Here is a 17,597-nt window from a genome sequence, read left to right as displayed (position 1 = left end):
TGCCCAAAAGCACAAGGTGTGCAATACTCAGAGACATGGCCAAGGTAAGAAAGGCTGAAAGACGACCACCACTGAACAAGACACACAAGCTGAAACGTCAAGACTGGGCCAAGAAATATCTCAAGACTGATTTTTCTAAGGTTTTATGGACTGATGAAATGAAAGTGAGTCTTGATGGGCCAGATGGATGGGCCCGTGGCTGGATTGGTAAAGGGCAGAGAGCTCCAGTCCGACTCAGACGCCAGCAAGGTGGAGGTGGAGTACTGGTTTGGGCTGGTATCATCAAAGATGAGCTTGTGGGGCCTTTTCGGGTTGAGGATGGAGTCAAGCTCAACTCCCAGTCCTACTGCCAGTTTCTGGAAGACACCTTCTTCAAGCAGTGGTACAGGAAGAAGTCTGCATCCATCAAGAAAAACATGATTTTCAGGCAGGACAATGCTCCATCACACGCGTACAAGTACTCCACAGCGTGGCTGGCAAGAAAGGGTATAAAAGAAGAAAATCTAATGACATGGCCTCCTTGTTCACCTGATCTGAACCCCATTGAGAACCTGTGGTCCATCATCAAATGTGAGATTTACAAGGAGAGAAAACAGTACACCTCTCTGAACAGTGTCTGGGAGGCTGTGGTTGCTGCTGCACGCAATGTTGATGGTGAACATTATCAAAACACTGACAGAATCCATGGATGGCAGGCTTTTGAGTGTCCTTGCAAAGAAAGGTGGCTATATTGGTCACTGATTTGTTTTTGTTTTGTTTTTGAATGTCAGAAATGTATATTTGTGAATGTTGAGATGTTATATTGGTTTCACTGGTAAAAATAAATAATTGAAATGGGTATATATTTGTTTTTTGTTAAGTTGCCTAATAATTATGCACAGTAATAGTCACCTGCACACACAGATATCCCCCTAAAATAGCTAAAACTAAAAACAAACTAAAAACTACTTCCAAAAATATTCAGCTTTATATTAATGAGTTTTTTTTGGGTTCATTGAGAACATGGTTGTTGTTCAATAATAAAATTAATCCTCAAAAATACAACTTGCCTAATAATTCTGCACTCCCTGTATAGTGTACTGCAGTGTATTGTAAGCCATCAGACCCACTGGATCTTCAAGAATCAAGTGGGTTTGGGTCCAAAAAATTTATAAAAAAAGTGAAAAAAAATAAATAAATAAAATAAACCTTACTATATACACACATAGTTGGTAAAAAAAATAAAAAATAAAAAACATTAGACATGTTTGGTATCGCCGCGTCTGTAAGGACCTGATCTTTAAAAGGGATCGTGTTACTTTTACCACATGGTGAACACCACAAAAAAAAAACTATGATGGAATTGCAATTTTGCCCACCACACTTCCCAAAAAATGGTATAAAAAGTGATTAAAAAAGTCATATTTATCCAAAATTAGCACCAATCATACCGTGACCTCATCCCACAAAAAATGAGCTCCTACATAAGTCAATCGTACAAAAAAATGATAATATATATATATATATATATATATATATATATATATGTATACAGTACCGACCAAAAGTTTGGACACACCTTCTCATTCAAAGAGTTTTCTTTATTTTCATGACTATGAAAATTGTAGATTCACACTGAAGGCATCAAAACTATGAATTAACACATGTGGAATTATATACTTATCAAAAAAGTATGAAACAACTGAAAATATGTCATATTCTAGGTTCTTCAAAGTAGCCACCTTTTTGCTTTGATTACTGCTTTACACACTCTTGGCATTCTCTTGATGAGTTTCAAGAGGTAGTCACCTGAAATGGTTTTCACTTCACAGGTGTGCCCTGTCAGGTTTAATAAGTGGGATTTCTTGCCTTATAAATGGGGTTGGGACCATCAGTTGCGTTGTGGAGAAGTCAGGTGGTCCTACTGAATAGACTGTTAGAATTTGTATTATGGCAAGAAAAAAGCAGCTAAGTAAAGAAAAACGAGTGGCCATCATTACTTTAAGAAATGAAGGTCAGTCAGTCCGAAAAATTGGGAAAACTATGAAAGTGTCTCCAAGTGCAGTCCCAAAAACCATCAAGCGCTACAAAGAAACTGGCTCACATGCGGACCGCCCCAGGAAAGGAAGACCAAGAGTCACCTCTGCTGCGGAGGATAAGTTCATCCGAGTCACCAGCCTCAGAAATCACAGGTTAACAGCAGCTCAGATTAGAGACCAGGTCAATGCCACACAGAGTTCTAGCAGCAGACACATCTCTAGAACAACTGTTAAGAGGAGACTGTGTGAATCAAGCCTTCATGGTAGAATATCTGCTAGGAAACCTCTGCTAAGGACAGGCAACAAGCAGAAGAGACTTGTTTAGGCTAAAGAACAAAAGGAATGGACATTAGACCAGTGGAAATCTGTGCTTTGGTCTGATGAGTCCAAATTTGAGATCATTGGTTCCAACCACCGTGTCTTTGTGCGACGCACAAAAGGTGAATGGATGGACTCTACATGCCTGGTTCCCACCGTGAAGCATGGAGGAGGAGGTGTGATGGTGTGGGGGTGCTTTGCTGGTGACACTGTTGGGGATTTATTCAAAATTGAAGGCATACTGAACCAGCATGGCTACCACAACATCTTGCAGCAGCATGCTATTCCATCCGGTTTGCGTTTAGTTGGACCATCATTTATTTTTCAACAGGACAATGACCCCAAACACACCTCCAGGCTGTGTAAGGACTATTTGACCATGAAGGAGAGTGATGGGGTGCTGCGCCAGATGACCTGGCCTTCACAGTCACCGGACCTGAACCCAATCGAGATGGTTTGGGGTGAGCTGGACCGCAGAGTGAAGGCAAAAGGGCCAACAAGTGCTAAGCATCTCTGGGAACTCCTTCAAGACTGTTGGAAGATCATTTCAGGTGACTACCTCTTGAAGCTCATCAAGAGAATGCCAAGAGTGTGCAAAGCAGTAATCAAAGCAAAAGGTGGCTACTTTGAAGAACCTAGAATATGACATATTTTCAGTTGTTTCACACTTTTTTGTTATGTATATAATTCCACATGTGTTAATTCATAGTTTTGATGCCTTCAGTGTGAATCTACAATTTTCATGGCCATGGAAATAAAGAAAACTCTTCGAATGAGAAGGTGTGTCCAAACTTTTGGTCTGTACTGTATGTATGTATATATATATATATATATATGTATATACCGTATATGGCTTTCAGAAAATGGAGACACAAAAACATGATTTTTTTCAATCATGCTTTTATTGTATTAAATAAAATTTAAAAATTGCACATATTAGGTATCGTCATGTCTGTAATGACCTGCTCTATAAAAATAGCATGTGATCCAACCCATCTGGTGAACACCATAACAAATTAAAATATGTGGCAAAAAAAAATCCATTTTTTATCACCTTACATCACAAAAAGTGTAATGCCAAGCAATCAAAAAGTCAAATGTGCTCCATAATAGTACCAATCAAACCGTCATCTCACCCCGCAAAAAATGAGAACCTTCCTAAGATAATCGATAAATCGATAACTCTATAAAAATAGTATGTGATCCAACCCATCTGGTGATTGTGTAAATCCAAAATAAAATAAAAAAAATTGACTTATTAGGTATCGCCGCATCGTTACGACCTGCTCTATAAAAATATCACATTATCTACTCTGTCAGGTGAACATTGTAAAAAAATAAAAATAATAAAAACTGTGCCAGAACAGCCATTTTTTGATTACCTCGCCTCATAAAAAGAGTAATATATATATATATACACACACACACACACACACAATGCACAACTTCCTCTAGCAAAATATTTCTATACTGCAGGAATAAACCTAATAATAACACGCTCCCGCACCAGCACGCCGACCAATCAGAACACCACGCTCCACATGCTGCCTGCAGCCACCAGTCAGTGCCAGCAGTCTCAGTCACTAGCCACAGCCAGCAATCTCAGCCACCATCCAGTGCCAGTAGTCTCAGCCACAGCGACCAGTCAGTGCCAGCAGTCTCAGCCACATCCACCAGTCAGTGCCAGCAGTCTCAGCCACATCCACCAGTCAGTGTGGTAAAGTTCCTTTGCCATTTAATCTAGATTGTTCCTACTAATGTTTATGCACTACTGTCCTAGTGCCCGTTATTGTAATGGGCTTAATGTCTAGTAGTTATATAAAACGCAAGAGTAGCTTCCATGTTATGTGATGCAGTCTAGTCTTGTTAATGAACCTCCTGAAATGGTGCTACTCTCCTGCTTACCTGACCGTGTCACCCATCTGGTTCAGTGAGATAGAACTACAAAAAACCCAAACCAACAGCACATCTTTAACCCCTGGCCAACTAAGGCCTATCCTAGCATTGATTGTACGTTCCTATGGAATGTAAACTGCAGCAGGAAAATTTGTTAAAAATACGCATTAAAATCAGAAGGAGTTAGGCTAGGGCTACACAACGACATTTGTCGCGCGACATTTTGTCGTACCAATGTCGTGTGACAATTTTTCTAATTATAACCTATGGTGTCGCACTGCGATATGCTGCGACTGTGACACGGCAGCCACAAAAAACCCATCCAAATGGATCTTTCTGAGACTTTCACAGTCGCAGCATGTCGCAGTGCAACACCATAGACTATGTTGTCGTGTAGCCCTAGCCTTAGGCCTCTTTCAGACGGGCGTTGCGGGAAAAGGTGTGGGTGTGCTGTGGGAATATGAGCGATTTTTCCCGCGCGAGTGCAAAACATTGTAATGTGTTTTGCACTCGCGTGAGAAAAATCAACATGTTTGGTACCCAAACCTTAACTTCTTCACAGAAGTTCGGGCTTGGGATCGGTGTTCTGTAGATTGTATTATTTTCCCTTCTGTCACATGATCTATCACATGAACTATCACCATGGTAAAAGATCATGTGATGGATCATGTGATGACCGGAGTGACGACACCACAAGTCCTGTTCCTGCACACAGCACAGAAGACAGACAGAAGAGATGCCGGACTGCGCGATCAAGTGGACTAAGGTGAGTTAAATTATTTTTTTAACCCCTCCAGCGCTATTTTACTATGCATTCTGTATCCAGAATGCTATTATTTTCCCTTATAACCATGTTATAAGGGAAAATAATAATGATCGGGTCTCCATCCCGATCATCACCTAGCAACCGTGCGTGAAAATCGCACTGCATCCGCACTTGCTTGCGGATGCTTGCGATTTTCACGCAACCCCATTCATTTCTATGGGGCCTGCGTTACGTGAAAAACGCACAAAATAGAGCATGCTGCGATTTTCACGTAACGCACAAGTTATGCGTGAAAATCACCACTCATGTGAACAGCCCCATAGAAATGAATGGGTCGGGATTCAGTGCGGGTGCAATGCTTTCAACTCACGCATTGCACCCGCGCGGAATACTCGCCCGTGTGAAAGGGGCCTTATACTTGCACTTTCTATTAAGTTTACTTAAGATAATTACTGCGGAATTAAAAATCATCACCCAGGATAATTTACTGAACAGATTTTTTCCACTGCATATGGCCTCATGCACACGACCGTTGTGTGTTTTGCGGTCTGCGAATTGCGGATCCGCAAAACACGGATGGCGTATGTGTGCGTTCCGCCATTTGCGGAACGGCACGGACAGCCATTGATATAACTGCCTACAGACAAGAATAGGACAGGTTATATTTTTCTTCCAGACCACGGAACGGAGCAACGGATGCGGACAGCACACGGAGTGCAGTCCGCATCTTTTGAGACCCCATTGAAGTGAATGGGTCCGCATCCAAGCTACAAAAACAGCGACTCGGATGCGGACCACAACAACGGTCGTGTGCATGAGGCCTATGGATGAGATTTCTTACAGTCTCATCCATTTTGCTGCTATTGTAAAGCCTGTGTATTTTCCACTTGCAGTTCCATGCGGTAAATCTCCTGTTTCTCCGTTCTGTGGGAACGTACCCTAAAGCTTCACGGAAAGAGAGAAGCCTGTATACTGCACAAACCAGCTTAAAGCCTTTTCACTCTATGCCATGATCATCATTGTGCCTGTTAAAAACTAGTCTCCAGTGTGCCCTTTACTGGTCTATAGACATAATGGGGCCCTGCTCACACAGGACACTGGAAACCCCGTATTTACTGACACTGTAATGCATAAATGCGATCCCTTTTTATTTGGGGACTCTCTGTGCATTATGTAGAGATCTGGCCGCTCAGGCTAAGTGGATTGACAGCTGGTTTGCTCCTAATGACTTCACTCTTTATATAACTGTCTGGAGCACAGAGACTAGACACTGGAGCAGATCTGAAGGAACTGTTCCTTTGTACATTGCTAAATTAGCATATGCTGTGATTCTGGCAATTTTACATAATCCCCATATGAAAGATGGAAGGTATAATATATGCACAGAATGCAGGGCTCATACCGTGTGCTTGTGAAAAAATACTGTATGCTATTTCATGGTTGCTGTGAACCCAGCCTAAACTAAGGAGAGAACATAGAGACATTGATAGGCAAAAACTCCTGACAGTGCGCTCAGCTCCTCACCCATATTATGTGTGTGACATCATATGAATATATAATTCTGGTCTATCTTTACAGGCGTCCGCAGTCAGCCCTTGGTTCAGTTCCAGAGAAAGTCTGCTCGCTTACCCCGATCCTCCACTTATAACCAACTGTCCTCTTCACTCACCACTGCAAATAACCTCCACCAAATGAGAGGATTCCCAGCATTTATTGGAGCCGATCCTGAATCCAGCAATGGGGGTAGGAATGAAATAGGGTGGCAAGTGCTGCTGTAATGCTGAAGATTAGATTTCCTCTAGCCCAACACACCCTATCGAGAAGATATTAACATGATGGTCTGCTTGAAGCAACTTCATGTCCCATTAAAGAATGGGCCAATTTTGGTTTTGTGTATTCATTTTTGTTTCCCCACAGGACAAGTTGTATATTTTTTATGCCACCATTTCATTTTCCATATCTTGTAGAGAAAAATGTGAAAAAAAAATAATTCTGGGGTTAACTGAAAGTACACTTTCACTATGTATTTTTGTTTTTTGTTTTTATGGCGTTCACTGTTTGCTAAAAATGACATGATGACCCTATTCTTCAGGTGGGTATGATTATGGCAATGCCAAATTTATATTTTATATATTTTTATTATGTTTTGGTACTTTAAAAAAGTAAAACCTTTAAAAAATGTTGTTGTTTTTTACATTGCCATATTCTGTCACCCATAAGGTTTTATTATTTCCATCTACAGAGGGCATGTTTTTAATATTTTACAAAAATATTTTTACTGTAATTGTTATTCCCCTTAGAAGACCTGAACATGTGATCTTGTGATTGGTTGTACCGTAGACTGCAATAGAATACTATTGCAGTCTATGGGATTTTGACAGGCATTTTAATAAGCTCTACTGCAGGCAGGACTTAGTAGGTATTTTACTATGGCAGAACTCGGAGCCTTTACAAGGTCATAGTAATGGATTGAAACCCTGTGATTTGGCTGAGGGGGCTCTTACTGTTGCCTCCCTCTGTCTGAGCCCTCAGATGCGGCAGTCGCTGTTGACCGTGTATTGTGATTGTCCATATATTCTCCTTTGCTGGCTTGATTGATTTTTCCATTACATTATACACTGCTAATTTCCATGGTTATGGCCAACCTGCAATCCATCAGCGGTGGTAGTGCTTGCACACTATAGGAAAAAGCACGGGCCTGTGAAAACTCCTGGGGTCCCGGCCACCAGAAAGGCCAACACTTTTTCCTGTAGTGTGCAAGCACCGCCACCACTGATGGATTGCAGGGTGGTCATAACGAGCCGTGTATAATGTGATGGAAAAATGAATCCAGCCAGCAAAGTAAGTGCCTTGTATTAACTTTCTCTATATGATAAGTGGCATTTGCTAAAGCGAGACAACCCCTTTATGGGATTAACAACCCATGTTGCATAAAATGCGGAATCCACAGTACATTAACTAGTGGGTGCGGATTTTTAATTTAGGCTACTTTTACATTAGCGTTTTTTTGCGGATCTGTCATAGATCTGAAAAAATGTTTCCGTTACAATAATACAACCACATGCATCCGTCATGAACGGATCCGGTTGTATTATGTCTTCTATAGCCATGACGGATCAGTCTTGAACACCATTGAAAGTCAATGGGGGACGGATCCGTTTTCTATTGTGCCAGAAAAAACAGATCCATCCCCATTGACTTACATTGTGTGCCAGGACAGATCCGTCTTGCTCCGCACCACATCGCGGACAGAAAAACGCAGCTTGCAGCGTTTTTCTGTCGACGATGGGGACGCAACCAAATGGAACGCATTTTGGAGCATTCCGTTTCCTTCAGTTCAGTTTTGTCCCCATTGACAATGAATGGGGACAAAACTGAAGCATGATAGATCTCAATAGCGGAATTGAAAACCCTCATGTGCAAGTAGCCTTACAAGGTGTAAATTTATGCTGTGGGTTTTCACAGCAGAGTTCACCCTTTGCAATGCATATGGTGAATTCTGTGGCAAACACGCTGCACACGCCATAACAAATCCACATGTGACACATGCACATTTTGCTTTGGAATCATTGCGGACTGTGCGATGGAATCGTAGAAAATTCTTTGGCAGGAAATCTGCCCTATTTGGCTGTACCCTAAATCTATTGTTTTATCCTTTTTTTAAGGAACGGGGATCCCCAAAATCTAATAGGTTGCCAATTACTGGGAATGTTGAGTATGATATCCTTCATATTGTATGCAATACTAGGATATAGGTTGAACTATAAATGGAAGATGTAAGCTAATTCTTAAGGAATATATTGCGTTCTGCAGGTCTGGAAAGCTACCCGTCATGATGCCTATGGTTAACATCTTTCCATTGAGCTAGTGGAGGTGCCATCATAATCATAGTGGATGTTGTATCCCTTACATAAACCAATATTCTGCTATGGTTGAGCACCATTTGGACATGTCTATGTACAGTCTTCTCCTCTGAAGCCATGTCTGGGAATGCCATTTACAATGCTGCCCATAAGAAGCCTATTGTGAGCCAAGGGAGATGGTTTAATGCTCATATTATTAATTATTTATAGAATCTTCATATCTGCAGCACTTTACAGATTCAAAGTAATAATTGCAGCATAATCTCATCCAGGGCCCAGATACTGAAATCTTTCAGTCTATGGGGAGTCTTATAAGGCATTAAGCAGCAGAAAAGATTGCTCTCTGCTATCTCCGAAGTTATTTTGTGGTCATTGGGCACAGATATTAAGAGTCACATCGATATTAAATTGCCATAAAAGATTGTTTTTTTTTTAAGGGGCTTTCTACACACATTACTTACACCCTCCATTCCCAAGGTTGCCTTTAAATAAGCTTCATTCTACTTGTGTAGCCTGATTCCTTCTCCGCAGTTAAGTTTATATCTACAGAAAAGAGGAACACAATAAACAGTTAAGACCTTCCAATGCTCAACTCCCAGAACCAGAGATTGGTGCCTGGTATCCAGCTTAAAAGGACATGGGGAAGCGAGTTCTGTTGGTCAACAGCCCCAAACAGCATTTCTGAGGACACTCCCTGCAATGCTGATTGGGTGAGAGCAGCTGACTGACGTGCTCACATAGCTCCTCCCAAATGTCCTTTTCATCTGGATGCCAGGCAGTGAAGTATAAACTGAAACCTTCTGGTATTTCCTCCTCTATTCATGCATCTTTTGTAGTCTTTATTCACTACTGATGGCTTAGGTTCTTTCTTCACTCGGCTATTGTCTTCTTCTTTCTCTTGTGCTTACAACCAGGAAACTCCAGCTGGGTGGAGCTACTTCCTGTTGCTGCAGTGAGTGTCCATCTCTTTACGGGGAATGGTTCTGAAGTTCATCTAACTGGCCCTGCTCAGCTGTCTCTTCCCATTCCCTCGGACAGTGGTCTCGCACCTTCCAGCAGTATACCTGCCTGGAAATTTGAGCCAAAGACCGGTATGTGAACTCCTGGGTCACACCCAACAAACTCACCTTATGATGACTATGGCCCAGATTTACTAATCCCATAGATGGTGTAAGCTTAGACAGGCCATCTAGACCTGCACCAGATTTATCACAGGGCCTCAGGCTGGATGATAAATGTGGTGCAGGGACAGACACTTTTCTCTGACTCTATACCAAATATTGGTTGGCTTACCAAGAGACAGATCTTTACACCAGAATTGTGGCAAAATTTTTGTGCAAAATGGCAGATCTTAGGTCCCTTTCACACGAGCGAGTTTTCCGCGCGGGTGCAATGCGTGACGTGAACGCATAGCACCCGCACAGAATCCTGACCCATTCATTTCAATGGGTCTGTGTACATGAGCGTTGTTTTTCACGCATCAGTTCTGCGTTGCGTGAAAATCGCAGCATGTTCTATATTCTGCGTGAAATATGTTCTATATTTTTACGCAGCCCTGGCCCCATAGAAGTGAATGGGGCTGCGTGAAAAACGCCTTGCATCCGCAAGCAAGTGCGGGTGCGATGCGTTTTTCCCTGATGGTTGCTAAGAGATGTTGTTTGTAAACCTTCAGTTTTTTAACACACGCGTGAAAAACGCATCAAAACGCATTGCACCCGCGCGGAAAAAACTGAACGCAATCGCAGACAAAACTGACTGAACTTGCTTGCAAAATAGTGCGAGTTTCACTGAACGCACCCTGAACGCATCCGGCCCCAATCCGCAACGCCCGTGTGAAACCAGCCTTAAGCTCCAACGCTTTTCCACTTTCTGCTCGGTCCCTTCCATCCCCTTTTTGCTCATAAAGGGAAAAATATAGAAACCCTAGATTTTTACAGATTTCTGGCACAGATAGAATAGTACATCTGGGTCTATGTCATTTTTTTTCTTCTTGTTGTATTGACTGGCTACTTTTTTCTGTTTAAGGTCTGTGGGTACGTGCTGGTATGGGTGTGGTGCGAAGAGATGGACAACAGTTGTACTGGTCGTTTTCCTACCCAAAACTGGGTTACTGGGCAGCAGCGATCCCATCTACAGGTCGTGGTAAGACCTTCTTTTTCTCTTTACCTCCTACGTATAATTTCCTATTTGAATCAGTGGTAATTTTCTATCAGGATTTCAGCTGCATCTGATTGGTTATTGATCTCATTTCTGAACCGTTTGTTCTTTTCTCAGGTATGATGTCACTTATGAGTGGTGTGGACATCGCTGGGTACCATACTATCTTCCTGCTCTCTATTCTGGGTGCACTTACACTCCTGGTCCTAATCCTACTTTGCCTGTTAATATATTACTGCAGGTAAAAGCTCTATCTTCTTTATGGCATTTGTTTTTTTCCCAAATAAATATTTATTGAACCTTCTCTAGTCCGGAGATTTGTACAACTGCACAATCATTTACTAGTGTATGCTCCTTTTAATTGCCTCCACGTTTTTGTTACATAATTAGTAAGGGCTCATGCACACGGCCGTGGCCGTATTGCGGCCCGCAAACAGCAGGTCCGCAATACATGGGCACCGGCCGTGTGCACCCCACATCACAGATGCGGACCCAGTCTCTTGAATGGGTCCGCAATCCCGAGGTTTGGTGCGGAACGGAGGAACAGGTTTCTGTCCATGCACTACTTTCTTGCGGTGCGGACCGTTCGATGCGGATTGCGGACCCCTTTCAATTGAATGGGTCCGCGTCCGCAGGCAGCGGCCCTACGGCCGGTGCCTGTGCATTGAAGACTGCAGCACATGCCTGGCCAGCACACGTTCGTGTTCATGAGTCCTAAGATTGAAAAAAGACATACAGGTCCTTCTAAAAAAAAATTAGCATATTGTGATAAAGTTCATTATTTTCTGTAATGTACTGATAAACATTAGACTTTCATATATTTTAGATTCATTACACACAACTGAAGTAGTTCAAGCCTTTTATTGTTTTAATATTGATGATTTTGGCATACAGCTCATGAAAACCCAAATTTCCTATCTAAAAAAATTTGCATATTTCATCCGACCAATAAAAGAAAAGTGTTTTTAATACAAAAAAAGTCAACCTTCAAATAATTATGTTCAGTTCTGCACTCAATACTTGGTCGGGAATCCTTTTGCAGAAATGACTGCTTCAATGCGCCGTGGCATGGAGGCAATCAGCCTGTGGCACTGCTGAGGTGTTATGGAGGCCCAGGATGCTTCGATAGCGGCCTTAAGCTCATCCAGAGTGTTGGGTCTTGCATCTCTCAACTTTCTCTTCCCAATATCCCACAGATTCTCTATGGGGTTCAGGTCAGGAGAGTTGGCAGGCCAATTGAGCACTGTAATACCATGGTCAGTAAACCATTTGCCAGTGGTTTTGGCACTGTGAGCAGGTGCCAGGTCGTGCTGAAAAATGAAATCTTCATCTCCATAAAGCTTTTCAGCAGATGGAAGCATGAAGTGCTCCAAAATCTCCTGATCGCTAGCTGCATTGACCCTGCCCTTGATAAAACACAGTGGACCAACACCAGCAGCTGACATGGCACCCCAGACCATCACTGACTGTGGGTACTTGACACTGGACTTCAGGCATTTTGGCATTTCCTTCTTCCCAGTCTTCCTCCAGACTCTGGCACCTTGATTTCCGAATGACATGCAAAATTTGCTTTCATCCGAAAAAAGTACTTTGGACCACTGAGCAACAGTCCAGTGCTGCTTCTCTGTAGCCCAGGTCAGGCGCTTCTGTCGCTGTTTCTGGTTCAAAAGTGGCTTGACCTGGGGAATGCGGCACCTGTAGCCCATTTCCTGCACACGCCTGTACACGGTGGCTCTGGATGTTTCTACTCCAGACTCAGTCCACTGCTTCCGCAGGTCCCCCAAGGTCTGGAATCGGTCCTTCTCCACAATCTTCCTCAGGGTCCGGTCACCTCTTCTCGTTGTGCAGCGTTTTCTGCCACACTTTTTCCTTCCCACAGACTTCCCACTGAGGTGCCTTGATACAGCACTCTGGGAACAGCCTATTCGTTCAGAAATTTCTTTCTGTGTCTTACCCTCTGGCTTGAGGGTGTCAATGATGGCCTTCTAGACAGCAGTCAGGTCGGCAGTCTTACCCATGATTGCGGTTTTGAGTAATGAACCAGGCTGGGAGTTTTTAAAAGCCTCAGGAATCTTTTGCAGGTGTTTAGAGTTAATTAGTTGATTCAGATGATTAGGTTAATAGCTCGTTTAGAGAACCTTTTCATGATATGCTAATTTTTTTAGATAGGAATTTTGGGTTTTCATGAGCTGTATGCCAAAATCATCAATATTAAAACAATAAAAGGCTTGAACTACTTCAGTTGTGTGTAATGAATCTAAAATATATGAAAGTCTAATGTTTATCAGTACATTACAGAAAATAATGAACTTTATCACAATATGCTAATTTTAGGACCTGTACGTCCATCCTGATTCAGCCAAACATTATGAGGTAGAAGCCAATTTTTCTCAATACCCATCTCCAGTAATTTAGTAACTCTAAGGGAGCCTTCACACAAGGCAAATTAGGTTGAAATTTCTGCGATTAAACATCAGTTCCGTTCACCTAAATGGAGTTTGAAGAAATCCATGTGCTTGTTGCCAAATAACCCCATTCAGATGAATGGAATTGATTTCCAGTCATGTAAATTTTGTAACAAAATCTGACTCATGTGAAGGCACCCTTAATGAGTTCACCATCTCAACCTTCTCTAGCAGACACTCCATAGTTTATCTGCCCTTAGAAACCTTGTCACAGTCCTGGGTATAAATAGATGGGAGAGATCTCCCCTCAGCAGTCTTTAAAAAAAAAACTAAAAACTAAATAACCCTAATTTTGATAATCTTTCTGCGTACTGTAGTCCACCCATTCCAGTTATTACTTTAGTTGCCCTCCTCTGGACCTTCTCCAGCTCTGCTCTGTCTGCCTTGTTTACAGGAGCCCAGAACTGTACACAGTACTCCATGTGTGGTCTGACTAGTGATTTGTAAAGTGGCAGAACTACAGTATTTCCTCTTTTGATGCACCCCATTAATTTATTGGCATTAGCAGCAGCTTCCCGACATTGGTTTCTACAGCTTAGTTTTCGGTTCCCAAAAATTTCTAAGTCCTTTTCCATGTCAGTTTTGCCCAGTGTTTTACCACTTGGTATGTACTGGTGACATGTATTTTTCCTTCCCATGTACATAACCTTACATTTATCAGTATTAAACCTCATCTGCCACTTCTGTGCCCAAGCCTCCAATGGTTCCAGATCCATCTGTAGCAGTATACTGTCCTCTTCTGTGTAAATTATGTTATACATACTGTGCAATTCTTCTACAAGAAGAATAGGAGCCAATACTGCCCATTTTGGTGCCCCAATAGTAACAGTAACCCCTCCGGTACCTCACTAGTAAGATGTCCAAATCTGAGAATGTACTGTTAATAACTACCCTGAGCCACTAACATACACACATTTTCTTCCAGTCCAAGCCTTCTCATTTTATGTACCAACCCTTTTATGCAGCACAGTATTAAATTCTTTGAAAAAAATCAAGATATATGACATCCAACAATTCACTTCGGTCAAGTCTAGAACTTACCTCCTCATAGACAATTTCTATCACTGAGACTTGAGTCCTAGTGCAATATTCTTACAATCTATTCTTTTGGCAGGAGGCGATGTCTCAAACCAAGACAACAGCATCACAAGCTGCAGCTCTCTGGCCTCAATGAGCCCAAACGGGACCAGGCAACCTCGACCTCCCACCTTAACCTTATCAGTACCAGCCACTTGGACAGCACCTCTACTGCTGACAGTGACCTTAGGACTCCAGTTCTGCGCTCTGCTTTTTCTTCTCGAGAGGACTTTTGTAAGCCTGGTGGACGTTCCTCCATTCAACATTCTACAGATACTCTCCCATTAAGACCAGGTCCTCGAGATGATTACCCATTAAAATCTGCCCGCTCTGGTGACTTACTGGATTCAGAAGATATGAAAAGAGGCTATGGCACTGGTGGGAAGGGGCAGCAGAGGAGGAGAGGAGGTAGAGGTGGCACCAGAGACCCTCCGCCATCCCCTCCTCCGCTTCCACCACCTTTCAAGCATGTGATAGGGGACTCAAAGCCACCTGATTATTTGATGACACAGTCTGCAGATCCATTATCACGCCCTACATCTTTGACGCAACCTGGCCAACTAATATTTTGTGGATCCATTGATCACATGAAAGAAGGGGGGTATAGACATGCTATGCCCACACTAGTCATTCCAGCTCATTATGTAAGATTATCATCGGAAGAAAATCCTAGCGGACAAGGTGAAGAGCAGACAGAAAGTGAATCAGGATCCACCCAAGTTTTACATACTCATCATTTTGCTCCTCAAGATCATGCCCAACGTCAACAATTACTTCAGCAAACTCATAACTACCAACAAGGGGCATCTACTGGCTCCTCACAAGACCAAGAAGGAAAAAACTGGGGTAATCATTCTTCACAAATGAGTGGTTCTGTCACCATTCCTGTAGTTTTTAATGAGTCCACAATGGCACAACTGAATGGAGAACTTCAAGCACTGACCGAGAAGAAACTTTTAGAACTTGGAGTCAAACCTCACCCAAGAGCCTGGTTTGTGTCACTAGATGGACGTTCTAATGCACTGGTGCGTCATTCTTATATTGACCTGCAGGCTGGAGACAAGACACGTAGCAATGATGCCAGTCTGGACTCGGGTGTGGATGTCAATGAAATTAAAGTGAAACCCGGGCCAGACGAAGGGAGAGGTGGGAGGTCACAGCATCAGCCTTCTAGCTTGACCTACTCCAAATTGGTCTTTGCTGAAGAAGGTGAACAGAGTCTAAGTGAGAGTCGGACTGCTGGTGGCTGCTCCCCAGAAGACAGCTCACTCACACCACTTCTTGATGAGGCCTCTGACACTTGCCCAGTCATGAACAGGAGAGGGCGCAGCAGAGGCGACAGTTCCCGCAGCAGCACCAGTGAACTAAGAAGGGATTCTATGACCAGCCCAGATGAGGACCTTAATGACCAATCTGAAGGTGGGGATGACCAAGATAAGAAGAGCCCCTGGCAAAAGAGAGAGGAGAGACCACTGATGGTGTTTAATGTAAAATAATGAGGGATTTCTCAATTCTCATTCTGTGTATAGGATATACCCCTCAAAGGACTTCGGGGAGAAAACGCAGGGATATCCCTTGAATCCGAAGCATGGGGCTTGGAGAATGACAACATCCTGCCCCCAACTCTCTCCTATCTTCAAGGCACAGCCCCAGCATTGGAGAGATCCCTGTGTGTAAGGCCAGAGGCACCATGACACAAATATCTACACACCATATATAAACACACATACGGTATATATACAGTACACACATTTACACAGCACAACAAAACAAGAGTTAAGCAGTCCCTCAGTGAACTGGGAGTCTATGACACTGCACAGTGAGACTCTCAGTGGGACTAGTCCCCTCTTGTTGGGAGGGACAATATTTTGGATATGTACCCTTGATTCTTCTCTCCTTTCCTGTTAACATAGTCATACAAGGACAAGAGGTGCAGGTTCGGTCGGCTCCGAATTGCCATTGGCTCAGTCATTATCATCACTGCTATGGAGATGGTCTCAGCACCTGTCCAGCAGGGTAGGCAAAGCTCAGTAGAAACATGACATCTCTTAGTAGCTTGAACATTGTGGTCCTAGTGTTTTGTGTGTGTAAGGTGTGTGAAACATCATAGCTTGCAATGCATTCTGGTCCTTCAAGTTCTCATGTAGGGAGCCATACAAATCCTACAGATTTTTCTTTTCTACTTAAATGGCTCCACTCTTCACTGCATTGTGGTTCCACCCACCCCTTACCATGGAGGCCACAACTACCTGCCATGATGCATTAAGAGCCTTTTAATTCTCAGACCTATAACATGCCTGGCTATACATTGTACTCATTGTAACCCCCACTACATCTCAATATTAGCCAATAACATGTAATGCATTCTGGTCAACATAGTATTAATATATGATAGAAATACCATGTTCCTCCTTTTTTGCAATGCATTATGGTCTTTTGAATCAGACATTCCTAAGGCTATTGAGACTGATTTCATGATGCATTCCGGCACGTGATTAGGTTCCTTGTGGGGAAGCTATTTGTATTGCGAGAAGCCAATCCCTTGAAATTTCCCAAGGTGAACAGCACAAGAGAAAGTGTATTTGTCATGTTACTGCCGTTTCCTACAAACATTACTAATAAAACATGAAAGAAAAGTTTGCAGTGCAAGTTAGTGAAATTTCAATGGCGGTTAGAGACAGCATCGACTAGCACTTTATGTACTTTGATACGCAAAATCGCCAGCTCATCTGTACAGTGGTTTGAGCGCAGTTTTCTCAGACACAGATCTCCAACTCCCTTGCATAGACAAAGATCTGAAGATGGAATGTTTGCTGCCTGCAGCCACCACTAGAGGGAGCTTACTGTATACAGGTTATGAAGTTAACACATCAGTAATACAGTAAGCTCCCTCTAGTGGCACCTGCATTGTACCCTCCGCTTTTGTTGCACATTTCCTAGCAGAATATCCTAACACTGTGCCATGATGAAAAATACAAGCGGTACAGACAGGTGAACAGTACTTACTAGATACATTAGGAAGGATCCCTGCCTAAAA

The 17,597-nt window shown here is 42.7% G+C and overlaps 1 protein-coding gene across 3 annotated transcripts in view; it reads left to right on the top strand.

Moving 5' to 3' along the window:
- Positions 1 to 17,199, top strand: part of FAM171A2 (family with sequence similarity 171 member A2) — a 49,550-nt gene extending 32,351 nt beyond the window's left edge. For 2 of the 3 annotated variants that reach the window (XM_044298638.1, XM_044298637.1), the window contains exons 4-8: positions 6,577 to 6,741; positions 9,776 to 9,952; positions 10,887 to 11,003; positions 11,136 to 11,259; positions 14,598 to 17,199. In XM_044298638.1, the coding sequence (XP_044154573.1) occupies positions 6,577 to 6,741; positions 9,776 to 9,952; positions 10,887 to 11,003; positions 11,136 to 11,259; positions 14,598 to 16,056 (2,042 nt within the window). In that variant the 3' untranslated portion in view covers positions 16,057 to 17,199. The remainder of the gene's footprint in view (positions 1 to 6,576; positions 6,742 to 9,775; positions 9,953 to 10,886; positions 11,004 to 11,135; positions 11,260 to 14,597) is intronic. The other variant, XM_044298640.1, reaches the window with a different exon arrangement.
- The last annotated feature ends 398 nt before the right edge of the window (positions 17,200 to 17,597 follow it).

Source organism: Bufo gargarizans, chromosome 6, assembly GCF_014858855.1.
Source record: "Bufo gargarizans isolate SCDJY-AF-19 chromosome 6, ASM1485885v1, whole genome shotgun sequence".
Classification (NCBI taxonomy): domain Eukaryota; kingdom Metazoa; phylum Chordata; class Amphibia; order Anura; family Bufonidae; genus Bufo; species Bufo gargarizans.
Note: the sequence above shows the minus strand (reverse complement) of the source record. Positions and strands in the feature narration are given on the sequence as shown.